General features: G+C 44.0%; 1 protein-coding gene across 2 annotated transcripts in view; it reads left to right on the top strand.

Moving 5' to 3' along the window:
* Nucleotides 1-18,272, top strand: part of WRAP73 (WD repeat containing, antisense to TP73) — an 86,244-nt gene that overhangs the window by 47,013 nt on the left and 20,959 nt on the right. For both annotated transcript variants that reach the window (XM_073561708.1, XM_073561707.1), the window contains 5 exons: nucleotides 5,172-5,244; nucleotides 6,984-7,087; nucleotides 9,758-9,844; nucleotides 9,985-10,119; nucleotides 10,201-10,278. In XM_073561708.1, coding sequence (XP_073417809.1) covers nucleotides 5,172-5,244; nucleotides 6,984-7,087; nucleotides 9,758-9,844; nucleotides 9,985-10,119; nucleotides 10,201-10,278 — 477 coding nt within the window. The remainder of the gene's footprint in view (nucleotides 1-5,171; nucleotides 5,245-6,983; nucleotides 7,088-9,757; nucleotides 9,845-9,984; nucleotides 10,120-10,200; nucleotides 10,279-18,272) is intronic.

Raw genomic sequence — 18,272 nt, 5'->3', positions numbered from 1 at the left:
GAGGAGGAGGATATGGCTGATACACTCTGGGATTCTGGACAGCAGAGAGGTGATGTCTGGGCCAGAGAGTTAGATCTGAGTGTCATCAGCATAAAGGTGGTACTGGAATCCGTGGGACTTTGAGTTGCCCCAGACCAAGTGTATAGATTGAGAAGAGTAGGGGGTCCTAAAACAGAGCCTTGGGGGACTCCAACAGAGAGAGGGTGGGATGAGAAGGTGGTGTGGGAGTGGGAGACGCTGAATGTGCGGTTGGAAAGGTATGAGGAGATCCAGGATAGGGCGAGGTCTTTGATGCTGAAGGAGGAGAGGATCTGTAGTAGGAGGCAGTGGTCAACTGTGTCGAATGCAGAGGACAGGTCTAGAAGCAGGAGTATAGAGTATTGTCCATTTCCAAGTTCAGCGTGGACATGCTGTTCCAGGAGTTGGGAAGCGAATATTGGGTGATAGCTGGACATAGCGGTTGGATCGAGGGTTGACTTTTTAAGGATAGGCGTGATTGTGGCATGTTTGAAAGCAGAAGGGAAGGTACCGGACGTTAGTGATAGGTTGAAGAGGTGCGTTAGGGATGGGATAAGTGTGGTGGTGAGGTTGGAGAGGAGGTGGGATGGGGTCGAGTGCACAGGTTGTGAGGTGCAATTTGGATAAGAGACGATTAAACTCCCCTTCAGTGATGTTGGAGAGTGAGGTTATGGGGTTTGGGCATTGGTCTGGTATACAAAGGGGTTGTGGTGGTTGAGCGATGAAGACTTGCCTTGTTTGGTCAATCTTATTTTTGAAGTGTGTGGCAAAGTCCTCGGCAGAGATGCGGGAGGCTGGAGGAGGCAGTGGTGGGCGGAGGAGGGAGTTAAGAGTTTTGAATAACTGTTTGGGGTTGTAAGATAGGGAAGATACGAGGGTGGTGAAGTAGGCCTGTTTAGCAGAGGTGAGGGCAGATTTGAAATAGAGTGTTGCCTGTTTGAATGTGGTGAAGTCCTCTTGCGAATTTGTTTTCTCCCAGCGCCGCTCTGCAGTCCTGGACACTTGCTGGAACTTTTTAGTGGTGTTATTGTGCCAGGGTTGTCTGTTGATACGTCGCATTCTGCCATGAATGAGAGGGGCAACTGCGTCAATAGCTGCTGCGAGAGTGGCATTGTAGAAAGCAGTGGCACCATCTGTGTCATGGAGTGAGGATATGGATGCCAGTGGTAGAATAGAGTCAGAGAGCGCGTGGGTGTCTAGGTGTGCAAGGTTTCTGCGGTGGTGCGCGTGTTGCAGGACATGGGTGCCAGGTGAGGAAGACAGGGATGAGAAAGAGAGTAGATTTTGGTCAGATGGAGGAAGAAGGGAGGTGGTGAAGTCAGAGAGCAGAGACGGGTGAAGACCAGGTCTAATGTGTGTCCGTCTGTGTGGGTGGCTGAGGAGGACCACTGAGTAAGTCCAAAGGATGAAGTAAGGGACAGGAGTTTGGAGGCTGCTGACTGAAGGGTATCAGTAGGGATGTTGAAGTCACCCATGATAGTGGAGGTGTCAGTTGAAAGAAAATAAAGAAGCCAGGTAGAGAATTGGTCAATGAAAGGCAGTGGTTGGGCCTGGAGGTTGGTATACGAAGGCCACTTGGAGGTCGGAGGGAGAGTAGATGCGGACAGAGTGGACTTCAAAAGAGGGGAGGATTAGGGAGGGAAGAGGTGGGATTGGGTTGAAGGTGCAGTTGGAAGAAAGGAGAAGACCCACTCCTCCACCATGTCTATTGCCAGGGCGAGGAGTGTGGGTGAAGTGGAGGCCGCCGTAACACAGCGCAGCAGGGGAGGCGGTGTCAGAGGGTGTCAGCCATGTTTCTATGAGGCCGAGAAAGGCAAGATTGCGAGAGAGAAAGAGGTCGTGAATCACATGGAGCTTATTGCAGATGGAGCGGGCATTCCAAAGTGCTCCCGAGAGAGGGAGCAGAGGGTTGGGTGTCAATGGCACAGGTTTTAAGTTGGAAAGATTGCGATAGTTCTTATTAGATGGGGAGTGGTAGGAAGGGGTAGTAATGGGGGGTATGAGCTGTGGGGGTCCAGGATTTGGAGATATGTCGCCAGCAGTGAGGAGAAGCAGAGAAAGGGAGAGCAGATGGGAGAAGGAGAGTGGGCAGCTTGTTTTATGCTTCATTCAGACATTTGAGGTTGAGGAACAGTTCAGCAGAGGAGGTCAGGTGGGGAGGGAAGGGGAGATGATTATTTGGTTAGAGGGTGCTGGGGTTTGGGGATAGCGAAGGAGAGTGAGGATTAAAGGAGCAAACACTGTGAGGGCATATGTAGACATGGTGAAGAAATAAGATGGGTTAAAAGAAAAGCTAAGTCCAAGTAATAAGAAGGGCTTACTCGGCAGACATACCCAAAAGAGACAGGGTACATAGTGTGGGGTCCTGACTCCTGCCGAGACTAACTGCCGTAGTAATAACTGCATCTTCACAATACTTTTGCTGCAGGGAGACATGTGCCTGACCCACAAACGTGCCCCCCTAGGAGGCATCTGAATATATAGGACTGAGTAAAGGATCAGGTGAGAGGGATTGTGAGAACTGATTTGGAATAAATTACCAATTGCCTAGCACACCAGGGGATGTTAGACAATCAAAGGCACAGGGCCTGGCTGCATCCATATGCTAGTAGCACCTTACACCTGTTAAAATCTCTACTTGCCCCAACATGGCAATACAGCAGTAAGTATTGAGTTCAATGTAACAAATGAATTTAGCAAACATTCAGTAGGCACTGTTGTATACCATTAAATGGTATGTTGCACTAGATGACAGCAAACAGGGATTGTAGTCTAAGAACATTAATATATGCGTCTCTTAATGAGTCAGTGTGATATAAGAACATAAGCTCCCAGCCATTGTCTGCCACCCTGAAAGGAGCAGAGAGCACATGACGAATCCCCCCTCCCGTGCCCCTATACCCATCACACATCCTCCATCCCGTAGGCACATCTTCCCTCTTAAAGGGATCATTGTATGGAAGTCAGGGCAAATCCACTCAGCGCTCTGGTTCTGATGCCAGGCCTCTCTTAAAGGGATCCCCAGTATGGAAGTTAGGACCGTTCCACTCAGCGCTCTGTTCTGACTCCAGGCTGACAGGATGATGTGGGATATTAGTAGTTCGGTAGCCCTCTATAACCGGCGCAGAAGCCAGCAGCTGACTTTGGCGTGGCAACACGGGCTGCGCATAATGGACACACATCCAGGTGACATTGGCAGCAGCGGGCCACCCTCCTGCATGGGTCACACCCTTGTTACCCCCCTGGATGCTGGACTGATGACCTTTGTGACCACAGAGAGGGTTCGGAGTACTGCCTCCTAGCATGCGTGCCATAGGTTTTCCACCACTGATCTTGGATAAGTTCAGGAGGCGGGGGATAAAAAGTAGTCAATAAGCGGAGAAAAAAGCATGTTTCTCTGAGAACTTATAGTTACAGGGAGTACTGGAAGTCATGAAATATAGCCCCACAGAGCCATGATCTCATCATCATCCAGTCTGTCTGGGATTACATGAAGACACAGAAGGATTTGCACACGTGACATCCACAGAAGATCTGTGGTCAGTTCTCCAAGATGTTTGGAGCAACCTCCCTACCAAGTTCCTTCAAAAACTGTGTGCAAGTACAAATGTATCTAGGAGAAATGAGGCTGTTTTGGTCATCCCAAATATTGATTGATTGTATTTAGATTTACATGTCACGATAACTGCACTAATGGGGAGACTAAATCAAATTTGATAATACGCAGTAAAATTCCTGTTATCTGACACAGTGCACTTGATAAACATCATATTATAAGATAAGAGAAAATTCATAATTGTGTTTCTCTGCCTAGTCTTGTGCTTTATTTTGAACAAAGCTTTTTTTCTTTTTTTTTTTCTTTAATTGCATACCAAATGAAGGGTATTTCACTTGTTTTCTATGTTTTATTATATTTTCTCTTTATTTTGTTCTTTTATTTGTCTTTTTGACGAAGGTTAACATTCCTTCAGTGCATCCTAGTCTTAGTCCTGTTGGCATTTCCCTTCGTTCTCTTTCGTAGGGTTGGGGCCCTATTAATCAAGCATAAGCCAGGAAACGATGGTGGATATGTCTGTTTTAAATCTCGGCATGTGAGCTATGCAGCTGCTGGAGGTCACACAGACTGGGCGCAGAGTGGGCGCTGAGTGTGGGCTCTTACATCAGTTCCCAAATAGCTGAGAATAGGTCCCTGTGTAAATTCCCTGTGCCGTTGTTCTACATAACCTTCATACATGGAAGCTCCAAACTTCCTTGATCAATCCTGTAATTTTTAATTTTTTTTTTTTTTAATTTTTAAATTTTGCAATATCACGATTGCATATGACCCTTCTGTTCTTCTGACCGGTTGGCTTTACATCCCCATGATCTAACAGAGCCAGAACATATTGTCTTAATGCGCTGCATTGTGCCGCTCCTCTGTTATTCCTTCTGTAATATATAGGAATAATCTGACAGCTGGGTGTTAACAATTTGAGGGTTGACCTTGAAAACTCTCACGCGATCCTGAAAGTATTAAAAAAGGTTAAATGTGCAGATTTACCTCCCTCTGCCAAGAGGAATGTCTACCTAGTTGCCATGAATTTCCAGGAGGACAAGCAGAGTGTCAAAGCAAGCGCAATATAAGGAAAGGAGTCTTAAAATTGTTGTTTCACCACGTTTCCTAAAACACGTCGAGACGAAGACGTCTCAGGTGGGATATCATCAGGATATTCCATCAATGTCTGATCTGCCGAGAACTAACCAGTGTGATCATTCTAGTGATCAGTGGGGGTCTTAGTAATTTGACCCCCAAAAAAGTAAATTATATATCTTTGATATTCCAGGTGTCATATAACTAGCCGATCCTTCAGTCATTTAATATGTCCAATAATACTGACTAATAGAAATGTGTTGGGTTGCTAAGTGGTACAGGGTAGTTGTATGGCAGTGTGACTGCAGAATCCGACTACACACGGTGTATTTGTAGTCTGTTACCATAGAGACAGAGGTTTGCATAGATGCTGCAGACTCAGTAGATTTTTAGTTAAGGATATTTGCATTTTGCCTTATTTATAACCTGTCCCAACGTTGGTCCAGCCATGAGGACCATAACGCGTGTGGCTTGTGATGTATCTCATTGAATATTTATATGAAATTTCATTTTCTTCTCACAGCTCCGAATAACTTTATGGTCACTTAGTGCAAAGTCCGTGTCATACATAAAGTATCCGAAGGCGTGTCAGAAAGGTAAGTTCTCTGTAACGGGTCCTCTGGTTCTATGATTTACTCGGGCACCATTTGCATCCACCAGGGAGAGAGCCGATACCCTCTGATGAACCGTACACAGTTGATTTGTTTGTTTTTTTTAAATGTGAATACAGACTGGAATTTGAATAAAAATGGTGAGGAGCTAATACAGAAAAAAAAATTAAGCAGTTTTTTGAATTTTTTGCTCCTTTTCGTTCCTAGTTCCTGGCAACTATGCCAACTTTTTAAGAAGTTTGGCTGGAAAGGGACATGAATGGGCAGCCCAACCAATTCTTTAGAATTTACTCTACAAAGGTGCTATAGCTACTATACCATTGCGGAAAGATTTTGTGACATCTCAAAACGTAGCCAAAAACATTTGGATAATTCCCATACCCACTTTGGTGCAGTAAATCTGAAAAAGTGGTGTAATAATGGCACAAAAGCTATGATCAATTTGTTGCAAAAAAATAAAAATGCCTAAAAAAAACAAACAAAATAAGTGTTGAAGTAGACAACTATAGGATGATCTTCAGCACAACCATCCGGTAGTGAAACCAATTTCTTTATTGAGAAATATTAAAAAGAGTGGATGCATCGGTAAAATTGAAATGGACGCCAATCACACGTAGACATGTAGCAGCCAATCAAATTGCAAGGAGCAGATATTCTATAGTAATAAACACCTGGAAGGAACCAGAGGTCGTCACCAATCCTTACTCTGTTTTGATATTCACTTACATATAAAAGATGGTTTTTGAGATTCACACCCTGGGGAACCTTAGTATCCAACTTTAAGATGAAATAAGCTTTGCGTAACAGAAGTAATTTTTGCCATCTTCTTCCTCAATTTTGGGAATAGCACCTTCTCTATTCCATAAAAGATAAAACTAGAAAGGTCTGAGTTGTGATCATTAACAAAGCACTGCACTGGAGTACGTGCTGTTCCGGTTGGCGATTTGCTCAGCGATGAGATTTTTTTTGCGTTTGCGGATTGTGCATCCTATACATCTCTGTTGGCAAATATCGCATTCTATACAATATATCGCATGGTGCGAGTCACAGATGATAAAAGATTTTATTGTGTGACTAGCACCAAGTGAAATGGAAAACTGATCTATTGACAGCATACCTGCAAACATTGGAACGACTGCCTGCACATCTGAAAAACACCCTACAGCAGGGGTGGGAGAACTTTTTTTTTTTTTTTCCTTCTGCCAAGGACCATTTGGATATTTATACCATTCCTCGGGGGCCGTACAGATTGTGTGCTAACTCCGCCCACAAAGTACATCTTGAGGTTGGCACTGGTGTCAGGATGTAATTTTTCATTGCACGTGCCTCAGATCTCAGTAGTGAACACTGTGTGCTCTCAGAGAAAGAAGAAACTAATACAAAATACCGCTGCCTGCTCGAGCCAGGAATCTGCCCAGGGGCCGGAGAAAAGGTCATCATTGGCCAGAAACAACCCGAGGGTCTGAGGTTCCCCACCCCTGCCCTAGAGGATAACCATGAAGAGTCACCGGTAAGACTTGGGGAAATAATATTACGTAAAGATCGTCCTCTTCTAGCATAATATCTTCATCCGTATACGTGAAGCAAGTGTAAGCTCTCCATGATGGATCACTTTCATATTCTTTTTTTTTTTTTTTTGGCAGCTTTGCATATGTGGGATGTACTAACTTTATCACTGTTGGTAGAACATAGAGGTGAATGCTGACCCCAATCTCTTCCTGCAGGGATAGCCTTCACCAGCGATGGGCGGCACATGGCACTGGCGGAGAGACGGGACTGCAAAGATTACATTAGCATATTTGTGTGCAATGACTGGCGCCTTCTAAGGGTGAGAAATGCCTGCGTCCACATGCTGCGCGCTCGCCTGTTCATTTAATACCTACGTATCTTTAGTACTTAGTTTGTAGAATTTACTATGCTGCTTTCAGGGGACTTTCCTGGATTCTTCCCTGGCAGTCAGCAAGGTGCCTAAACATAGCCGCATTATTTCCACCCGCCCGCGCACATTCATTGTAGCCGGCCATTATGTAAAGCCATTACATTAATTAGGGATGAAGCGTCCGTGGCCACATGAGCGCCCCCTGCTGCTATGTAATGGTAGGACAGCTTTAGGTTGCTGACATGAACCCATTATAGTGACTTCTTATATAATCCATTGATGGCATCGCTTCTTCTGTTTTATCATACCGATTTTTAATATTTTTCTCTCGTTTATGATGACAGTGACACCTGCAGGCCATTAAGTGCATGATCAATAGGGCCAGCCAGTTTTTTTTCTGGCCTTTATTCAGAGTGTATTCACACTTTGTATCTGCAAGGGGTTTTTTTTTTTTTTTTTTTTCCTGCCACAGTCTTTCCGAAATCACAGCAAAGATGCTGTGGGGCTGAAATCCCCTGGAGCAAAAAATAAATAAATAAAGGCGTGGGATGCAATACAGTATGGAAAGGGCCACATTTGTGTACTGCGCTTGGGAATATGTTGGAGCTATGCAAGTAGTGGGGAAATAAATTCTGATCAGCATTACAGCATTGCATGCCTCCGTCATTGACCATAAAGCGGCCCGGTGCCGGCCCGTGATCTCTGCTGTGGTCAGCAGATGGCACTGGACGCTCACTCGTGGCTTTTATGAGGTCTACGGCCGTATTAGTGCATCTGATGGGAGTGCCACATTCCACATGTTGGGGTCTCAGTGCACACATCTTCACCAGCTGTCACAACATGTATTTAGAACGATGTGTTTGCTCTTTGGACACGGACAACTTCAGGGTTTAATTTCACAGTGAAGTAGACGCAGTCCTGGCATGACCGACACAGACAGGAGCATAAAATGAAGGCTGACACATGGAGATTTGTGTATAATATAGCATATTAGAGTGCACAGTCCAGTACTTCTGATGTAAAACTATAGCACAACCGTGGACAAAGATAGTTATTTTCTTGTACATAGGGGGCAGTATTATAGTAGTTATATTCTTGTACATTAGGGCAGTATTATAGTAGTTATATTCTTGTATATAGGAGCAGTATTATAGTAGTTATATTCTTGTACATAGGAGAAGTTTTATAGTAGTTATATTCTTGTATATAGGAGCAGTATTATAGTAGATATATTCTTATATATAGGAGCAGTATTATAGTAGTTATATTCTTGTATATAGGGGCAGTATTATAGTAGTTATATTCTTATATATAGGAGCAGTATTATAGTAGTTATATTCTTGTATATAGGAGCAGTATTATAGTAGTTATATTCTTGTATATAGGAGCAGTATTATAGTAGTTATATTCTTGTACATAGGGAGCAGTATTATAGTAGTTATATTCTTGTATATAGGAGCAGTATTATAGTAGTTATATTCTTGTACATAGGAGCAGTATTATAGTAGTTATATTCTTGTACATAGGAGGCAGTATTATAGTAGTTATATTCTTGTACATAGGAGACAGTATTATAGTAGTTATATTCTTGTATATAGGGGCAGTATTATAGTAGTTATATTCTTGTACATAGGAGCAGTATTATAGTAAGTTATATTCTTGTATATAGGGGCAGTATTATAGTAGTTATATTCTTGTACATAGGGGCAGTATTATAGTAGTTATATTCTTGTACATAGGGGCAGTATTATAGTAGTTATATTCTTGTACATAGGGGCAGTATTATAGTAGTTATATTCTTGTATATAGGGGCAGTATTATAGTAGTTATATTCTTGTACATAGGGGACAGTATTATAGTAGTTATATTCTTGTATATAGGGGCAGTATTATAGTAGTTATATTCTTGTACATAGGGGACAGTATTATAGTAGTTATATTCTTGTACATAGGGGACAGTATTTTAGTAGTTATATTCTTGTATATAGGAGCAGTATTTTAGTAGTTATATTCTTGTACATAGGAGACAGTATTATAGTAGTTATATTCTTGTATATAGGGGCAGTATTATAGTAGTTATATTCTTGTATATAGGGGCAGTATTATAGTAGTTATATACTTGTACATAGGAGCAGTATTATAGTAGTTATATTCTTGTATATAGGGACAGTATTATAGTAGTTATATTCTTGTACATAGGGGACAGTATTATAGTAGTTATATTCTTGTACATAGGAGACAGTATTTTAGTAGTTATATTCGTACATAGGAGACAGTATTATAGTAGTTATATTCTTGTATATAGGGGCAGTTTTATAGCAGTTATAGTCTTGTACATAGGGGGCAGCATTATAATAGTTATATTCTTGTATATAGGAGCAGTATTATAGTAGTTATATTGTTCTACATAGGAGCAGTATTATAGTAGTTATATTCTTGTACATAGGGGACAGTGTTATAGTAGTTATATTCTTGTATATAGGAGCAGTATTATAGTAGGTATATTCTTGTACATAGGGGACAGTATAATTGTGGCTATATTCTTGTAAGTAGGGGGCAGTTTTATTTGATGAAGTGAATGGGTTATATATCTCTTATCTTTGCCCTTGTTTCATTGCAGCATTTTGAAACTGACACCCAGGATGTGACTGGCATAGACTGGGCTCCAAATGGCTGTGTGCTGGCTGTATGGGACACTTGCCTGGAGGTAGGATGATTTTTTTTTTTTTTTTTTTTCCCCCCTGAGTTTCTGTCCAGTCCACAATCTTCTGACCGAAAGAAAAAAAAATGTTGTTCCTGTAGATTGGGATGTATGTCTCATAGTGACTTTTGTCTCTTCTACGTCAGTACAAGGTGCTGCTCTACTCGCTGGACGGTCGCTTGCTGTCCAGTTACTCTGCCTACGAATGGTCGCTGGGCATCAAGTCAGTTACATGGAGTCCCAGTAGCCAGTTTCTGGCTGTTGGCAGCTATGATGAAAAGGTATGTAAAATGAAATCACAAGCCTCTACGTAACACTTTTTTACGTTTGCCTAGTGTTATACATTTGTTTTTCTTTACTAGGTCCGAATCCTCAACCACGTGACATGGAAATCAATCAAAGAACTGTTGCATCCTGCTACAATCTCCAATCCAAAGACTGTAAGCATCATAAAGGCCAGGACTGCAGAATTCTGTTGGGCACTTACTGTATATAGAAGGGCAAGGTCTTCAGTACATGGGGTGCCACTCTGCGTTGGCCTCATGAGCCCCCCAGGGGCATTAGAGATAATGATTTATGATGGGTCTTGGAATTTAGAACATTTTTCTGGGACATCCCTCCTGACAGCACCATGGAAATCGTCCTCCTCCTCCTTACAGGGCCAGGAAGCACATGAGAGGTTAAAAGGCCCCTCCCCACCTCCCTCAGTGTTTTTCCTGTCCCTGCATGGAAGGATGCACGAGAGAGCAAGCAGGAGCTTACCGGATGGGCTCAGGGGGATCGTGCGGCACAGCTAATCCTTCCTCCTGTCAAGAGGCCTGAGGCTGACACTCTCCAGTGGGTAGTCCCTCAGCCACAGAGACAGTCGAGCAGAGCTCCTGGGTTGAGCCACTTCCTCCCGATGGGGGTCTCTCGGCTCCGGCCGTCAGGGTGCTGCATCTTCTGGAAGACGCGGTGTGTGCAGGTCTGTCGCACTTTCGGTGACGTCAGAAAGGCATCGGGTTCCGAGATCTGCAAGCGTTCCAGGGTGTAACGCGGAAGTGATGTGGAGACAGGTAATAAAACCATTGCCTGTGTCTCGTGAGGCACTCGGCATGCACGAGTTCACTATGGAGGATGCGGGCAGAGGAGACCAGGACGGCGTTGTAAATGTGATTTACACAGTCCCACCTTCCTTTGCAGCAGCCTGATTATCCCTTCTCGCTATAATAAATAGGATAAGGGAACTCCAGCGATGTCTCTCACTACGCCTAAGAGGTCTGGCAAGGCTTCTGCAAAGTCCAGGCAATGTCCTATATGCAATATAAAATTGCCGGAGACATATGGCAGTACGCTGTACAAGGGCTGCACCACCAAACTTGTGAGGGAAGAACAGCTGTCCCTGCTGTCTGATATGAGGTCCCTAATTCGTGAGGAGGTCCAGGCCTCTATATCTAGCATAGCCCTGCCATAACCTCCCAATCCATGTCCAACAGCTAAGACACCTCTATGGGAGATAGAGCAAAGCTCGGACGAGGAGTCCCAGTTTCCGGGTTCAGACCAGGAAGAAGAGGGTGAAGTAGTGATGGAAAATCCAGAACGGGACAGAAGATATTTATTTGCCTCTGAGGATACCAACGACCTAGTCCAGGCAGTCAGAAATATGATGCAGGCGGAGGAGGTCCCAAAACAGCAGTCCATACAGTATGAGAGGTTTGGGGGTTTCAGAGCACACAAACAGGTGTTTCCGGTGAATAACCATATCCGGGCTATGGAGGAATAGGTGGATGCGGAGAAACGCTTGGTGGTACAACAAGACTTTAAAAATCGTTAACTTTTTGATCCTGAGGAAACTTACATCTGGGAGGAGGTTCCCAAGATAGATGTATCGGTGGCTAAAGTAGCTAGGAAGGCGTCTATACCCTTTGAAGACTCATCAAGTCTGAAGGACCCTATGGACATAAAGGCGGATAATATCCTGAAGCGGGTTTGGGAAACGTCCGCATCATTGATCAAGACCAAGGTGGCTGCTACTTCAATTGCCAGGTCTACATTTCTATGAATGGGGCAACTGGAGGAGCACTTGAATAGTTAAAACTCCTAGGAAAGATATCATAGCCTTCCTCCCACTGATGAAGTCGGTCACAGCCTTTTTGGTGGATACATTCGCCAAATCAGTAAGGTTCTCGGCTAGGAATAGCTTGTTGTCTAACGCGGTCCGTAGGGCCATCTGGATAAAGACCTGGTCTGGGGACAATGCCTCTAAAAATAAATTATGCTCCATTCCCTTCTTAGTCCATGAGCCAAGAGCCAATTTTGACGATATCGGTACCACCCGGAGTGACTAATTCTCTTTGGTGTTTTTAGGTAGATGCATGTCTGTAGTTTATGTTTTGATATGATAGCCCTTGCACATCAGTAGCTTAACCCCTTCAGGCCTATTTGTACCCAAATGCCTAGGCCATTTTTTGTAAATCTGACCTGTCATTTCATGCGGTAATAACTTTGGGACGCTATCACCTACCCACGCCATTCTGAGATTGTTTTCTCGTGACATATTGTACTTCATGGTAGTGCTAATTGTGAGTCAATAGATTTTACCTTTCTGCATAAAAAATTACAAAATACACGAAAATTTGGGAAAAATTCGCTATTTTTGAACTTTGAAATTCTCCACTTTTTACAAAAATGCTGATACCCCCCATAACAGTTATTAGTTTACATTCTCCACATGTCTACTTCACATTGGCATCATTTTGGAAATGAAATTTTATATTTTTCGGATGTGATAAGGCTCATAGTTTTATACGCAATTTTTAAAGTTTACGACTAAATTTCCAAAACCCATTTTTCCAAGGACCAAGTCTGTTCGGACGTCACTATATGGGTCTTGTATAACAGAACCCACCCATACATTACCCCATTTTGCAAACTACACCCCTCAAGGTGTCCAAAATGGATTTTCAAAACTTTGTTAACCCCTTAGGTGTTGCACAGGAATTCAAGCAAAATGACAGTGAAATATCAAAATTTCAATTTTTTGGCAGATATTCCATTGTAATCCAATTTTACCTGCAACCCAGCAAGGGTTAACTGCAAACCCAAACCCAAAATTGGTTACCCCAATTCCGCAGTTTATAGAAACACCCCACATGTACACGTAAACTAAATTATGGGCGCGCAAGAGGGCTCAGCACAGAAGGAGAGCTAGGCGGTTTTTGGGATAATAGATTACACTGGAAGAAATCCAGTGGGCCATGTTGTATTGGAGAGACCCTGAGGTACCCCCAGAGTGGAAACCCCCAAAAGGTTACCGCATTTTGGAAACTACACCCCCTAAGGAATGTTTTAGGGGGTATAGTAACCACTTTGACCCAACAAGCGCTCCATTGGAGTTTCATGCACTTGGTTGAGGAAATTGAAAAGTACGTTTTTTACCGAAAAATGTCGCTTTAGGCCCACATTTTTCATTTTGAAAAGGGGGACCAGGAAAAAGTACACCCCACTTTTTATTCCCCATTGTCTCCCGAACACGGCAATACCACAAGTGTTGTCTAAAACCACAGTATTGGCACACGGCAGGCTTCGTAAGCGAAGCTGCGGCAAAATTCACTGTAAGAAATCTATGGGGCCATGTCACATTTGGAGACACCCCGAGGTCCCGCACAGTGGAAACCCCAAAAAAGTGACCCCATTTTTGAAACTACACCCCCTAAGGAATGTTTTAGGAGGTACAGTAACCACTTTGCACCGGGAACCGGCTCCCGACCCGCGGCGATCGGCCGGCATATGATCCGGGTACGATTCGCCGTACCGCTACGGCGGCCGGCGCGAAGGGGTTAATGGTATTTTTCACCTTTTGAATAGATCCTACCTATATTTCCAAAAAATAATGATTAAAGGTCGATTTAGGGGAAATGCCAAAATGTCAATACAATGCATGTAGTATTTGTAACAAAATTTAATCCAAGTTATGTAAATACACACTGAACATGTCATGGGCCTGTCCATACTAATGTGTGTGTGTGTGTGTGTGTGTGTGTGTGTGTGTGTGTGTGTGTGTGTGTGTGTGTGTATATATGTGTATATACACTCACTGGCCACTTTATTAGGTACACCTGTCCAACTGTGTGTTAAGACTTAATTTCTAATCAGCCAATCACATGGCGGCAACTCAGTGCATTTAGGCATGTAGACATGGTCAAGACAATCTCCTGCAGTTCAAACCGAGCATCAGTATGGGGAAGAAAGGTGATTTGAGTGCCTTTGAACGTGGCATGATTGTTGGTGCCAGAAGGGCTGGTCTGAGTATTTCAGAAACTGCTGATCTACTGGGATTTTCACGCACAACCATCTCTAGGGTTTACAGAGAATGGTCCGAAAAAGAAAAAAAATCCAGTGAGCGGCAGTTCTGTGGCCGGAAATGCCTTGTTGATGCCAGAGGTCAGAGGAGAATGGGCATACTGGTTCGAGCTGATAGAAAGGCAACAGTGACTCAAATTGCCACCCGTTACAACCAAGGTAGGCAGAAGAGCATCTCTGAACGCACAGTGCGTCGAACTTTGAGGCAGATGGGCTACAGCAGCAGAAGACCACACTGGGTACCACTCCTCTCAGCTAAGAACAGGAAACTGAGGCTACAATTTGCACAAGCTCATCGAAATTGGACAGTAGAAGATTGGAAAAACGTTGCCTGGTCTGATGAGTCTCGATTTCTGCTGCGACATTCGGATGGTAGGGTCAGAATTTGGCGTAAACAACATGAAAGCATGGATCCATCCAGCCTTGTATCAACGGTTCAGGCTGGTGGTGGTGGTGTCATGGTGTGGGGAATTTTTTCTTGGCACTCTTTGGGCCCCTTGGTACCAATTGAGCATCGTTGCAACGCCACAGCCTACCTGAGTATTGTTGCTGACCATGTCCATCCCTTTATGACCACAATGTACCCAACATCTGATGGCTACTTTCAGCAGGATAATGCGCCATGTCATAAAGCTCGAATCATCTCAGATTGGTTTCTTGAACATGACAATGAGTTCACTGTACTCAAATGGCCTCCTCAGTCACCAGATCTCAATCCAATAGAGCATCTTTGGGATGTGGTGGAACGGGAGATTCGCATCAGGGATGTGCAGCCAACAAATCTGCGCCAACTGTGTGATGCCATCATGTCAATATGGTCCAAAATCTCTGAGGAATGCTTCCAGCACCTTGTTGAATCTCTGCCACGAAGAATTGAGGCAGTTCTGAAGGCAAAAGGGGGTCCAACCCCTTACTAGCATGGTGTACCTAATAAAGTGGCCAGTGAGTGTATATATATATATGTATGTATAATATATATTGTGTGTATGTATAATTATATAACGTTACTCCATAATATCTTCAACATCAGACTCTGAAGCTGACTGTTGTTCTACTGGCTCGTCTTCAATACCCTTGTTCTGGCATGTCTGTAACCTGCACATGTCCGTGCACTTCAGGCCATTGCTGAGGCAAGTACACTGAGGAAGTACGCATGACCGCACACACTTGCAGGACAGTAGCTGGATAATAGCTTCTGGTGCTGGTGCCCCTCGCATCCACTTGACAACAAGCTTTCCGTCATTATCTATCATCCAACCGCAGTCTGTTGGGTTTGCAACAAATGGCTGGCTCTGCAGACTTCTCCTCCAGATCGCAGCCTGGTAGTTTGCACGCAGTGCATGCATGAAAAGGCAGTCTTGGCAAGGAGGGAGTTGACTTGACTCTACCACTCCACGTCTGGCACAGAACAGCTGATACCGGAGCCTGTTTACCTCAGTTGTTTGGGTAGTTGGCAGGTACATGTGGCAGGTGATTTCCTGTAACTTCTCAAAGAGTTCGGGAGACACTTCCCATGAACGACCAACTTCCTGAAAGGCATCCTGGTATGTCTTGTTCATCTTCAACTGCTTGAGTGTCGTCATCTTTCCACGGCCAGCGAATGCACTGACTGTGTCACAGCCTGTAAATGCATGCATACCAATCAATGAATCACACACGCTGCCTCCCAATGTTCTGCTGAGAGTGGTGATATCCAGGAATCTTGTCCGGTTCTGTGTACCGCATTTCTGGAACAGGTGGGATGGGATTTTGTGGCACATGCCCAGACACAGGACCATGACATCAGTATCCTCTGAAGTGATGATGACAGACTTGTAACCAGATTCTGCTGCATGAAGAGCATGGAGAAGGAGGCGTGTGTCTGCTTCTTCTTGACTTGACTTAAGGTCAGCAGCCTCTTCCCACTGTTCTTTGGTGATCTTAAAGCAGAGCTGCTCACATGTGACATACATCTCCTTCTCCTCAAGCTTCTCCCTGTGGTGTTTCGCCTTCCATTCTTCTACCAGAAACTTTGAGACTTTCCTTGTTGGAGGAATTACTTAGTAGCTTTCTCCACTGCTGGATGTTGTGCCCATGTTGAATGTTCTTGAAATGGATCCCTGTGCCTTCATATCTGTTGATTCTTTCGGTATCTTTGATGGATGTCTCCTTGTAGACGTCAAAGACAATATTAATGCGCTTGCTCTTAGCACCCTCATGGATAGCGCGACTCATTGCTGTGCCTGCTAGCTGGGCAAATGTTGCATCGTTTCCCTTCAGTTTCTGAACCAGGCTCATCCCATCAATGATGGTTGCAGGAGGAGCATTCCTCTCCAACTCCCTTGCTAGGGCAGCCTTGTTGGGCTTGCGGATAGACCCATCACCGTTGGCAAGTGCCCATGGCAATGGCCCCAGGGGATGAGTCAAGACATCACTCATTTGTAGCTTTCTGTTCTCAGCTACAAGTATCATCTGGCCAAATAGGTTCCTGTCAGCCTTCAAAATTACCTCCTTGCCAAGGCCTTGTCTGTGTGTCTTCATTCTGATGTTAGAGAACGTTTTAAGCAGGGCTGTGGAGTCGGAGTAGTGGAGTCGGAGTTGGAGTCGGTGCTCATTTTGGTGGAGTTGGAGTCGGTATAAAATGGACCGACTCCGACTCCTAAAATATCTAATAAATTGGGTACAGTAATTCAATGCAGGATGTGCTGAATATTTTTTCATAGGAGTTTGGGAAAGTTATGGAATGTCCTATAAATGGCTGTTATATTCCTGATCTAAGGCTACATTCACACACAGCGTTTTTCCTGTATTTTTTGAGGATACGTTTTTCAGCTGCAAAAGCTGATCATCTTTTTAAAAAACTGCATCACCTGAAAGGTTTTTGAGCTCATAGATAATGTTTTCAATAGCAAAAGCAGATTAGAAATCTGCTCTATCTATCCATTTATCCATATCTGTCTATCCATATCATATCTGTACCAAAAAGAATGAAAACCGGGTAGTACACCAATATATATTCTGTTCTATCTAAATATCTTGATTATTGGATCATAAAAATGATTAAATGTCTGAGGTTCACACTGTACTACAATAAATTTTTCACTTAAATATAAGCAATATGTGTGGGAGTCGGAGTCGTGGAGTCGGAGTCGGTGTAAGGGAAATTGAGGAGTCGGAGTCGCAGGTTTGGCTTACCGACTCCACAGCCCTGGTTTTAAGATTGTTCTTCGTCATCTTGTCATGAAACAGTGTAGTTGTCGTATCGGTACCCAAACGCTCATCCTTGAATGTGTGATATGCATCCTCTCCTATACTGTATGCCCCTAGAAGGTCTTTGGCTACATCTGGTGGTGCTGCAGTCGCTGTTGATAAACTGATAAGTTCATCATTATGCTCTTTGTTGAAGGGGTTCAACCAACCAGTCTCCAGCAGTTCAACAAAAGATCGGACATCGGCTTCATCTCTTCTAATCCTGGACACCTGTAGGTCTGAATGACTGAAGTCAGTATATTGTTGGCCTACTAGGGCCCTCAGCTGCCTCAAGTACATGCTGCGGTACTCCGATGTCAGGTAGAATCTGGCGACAGCTCCAACTTTGAGGCTGAAGCCTTTTGTGCCCCCTGGTGTCTGGGTGTCTTTGTTGATTGTTTCTTCGATGGTCTGGTCCACAGGAATCCGTCCAAAAGGATTCTTGCTACCAATCTGGACCGAAAAGCCACCTTTCATGAAGTATTCATGGACCTCTGGGTGGTCTATGGGCAGCCGAGACATCGTAGCATAGTAATAGGTTAGGTATCGGGCATAGTTGACCTTGTCATAGGCAAAACACCACGGTATTATCTGTCGGATTGCTCCTAGGTGAAGCATCCAGTTGCCTTCTCTTGATGCTCGAACCAGGGCCAGCATGGTCTCGACCATGTCCAAGTATGACATCCAGAATGCTGAGAGTTGTTCATTTCGGAAGGTCTCAAGATAAACTTGAAAGAGCTTCAGGGTAAGTGTGCAAGATTCATTATCCAAGAACTTTTTGAAGGATCCCTGCGACACACTGATGCGAAAGTTTGTGATGTTCTTCAGTGTTTCATCCAGATGGTGAAGGTCCCTTGCATTGTTT

The sequence above is a fragment of the Dendrobates tinctorius genome, unplaced genomic scaffold (assembly GCF_039654945.1).
Source record: "Dendrobates tinctorius isolate UK_male_01 unplaced genomic scaffold, ASM3965494v1 ptg000326l, whole genome shotgun sequence".
Taxonomy (NCBI): domain Eukaryota; kingdom Metazoa; phylum Chordata; class Amphibia; order Anura; family Dendrobatidae; genus Dendrobates; species Dendrobates tinctorius.
This window is presented reverse-complemented; position numbering and strand designations above follow the sequence as displayed.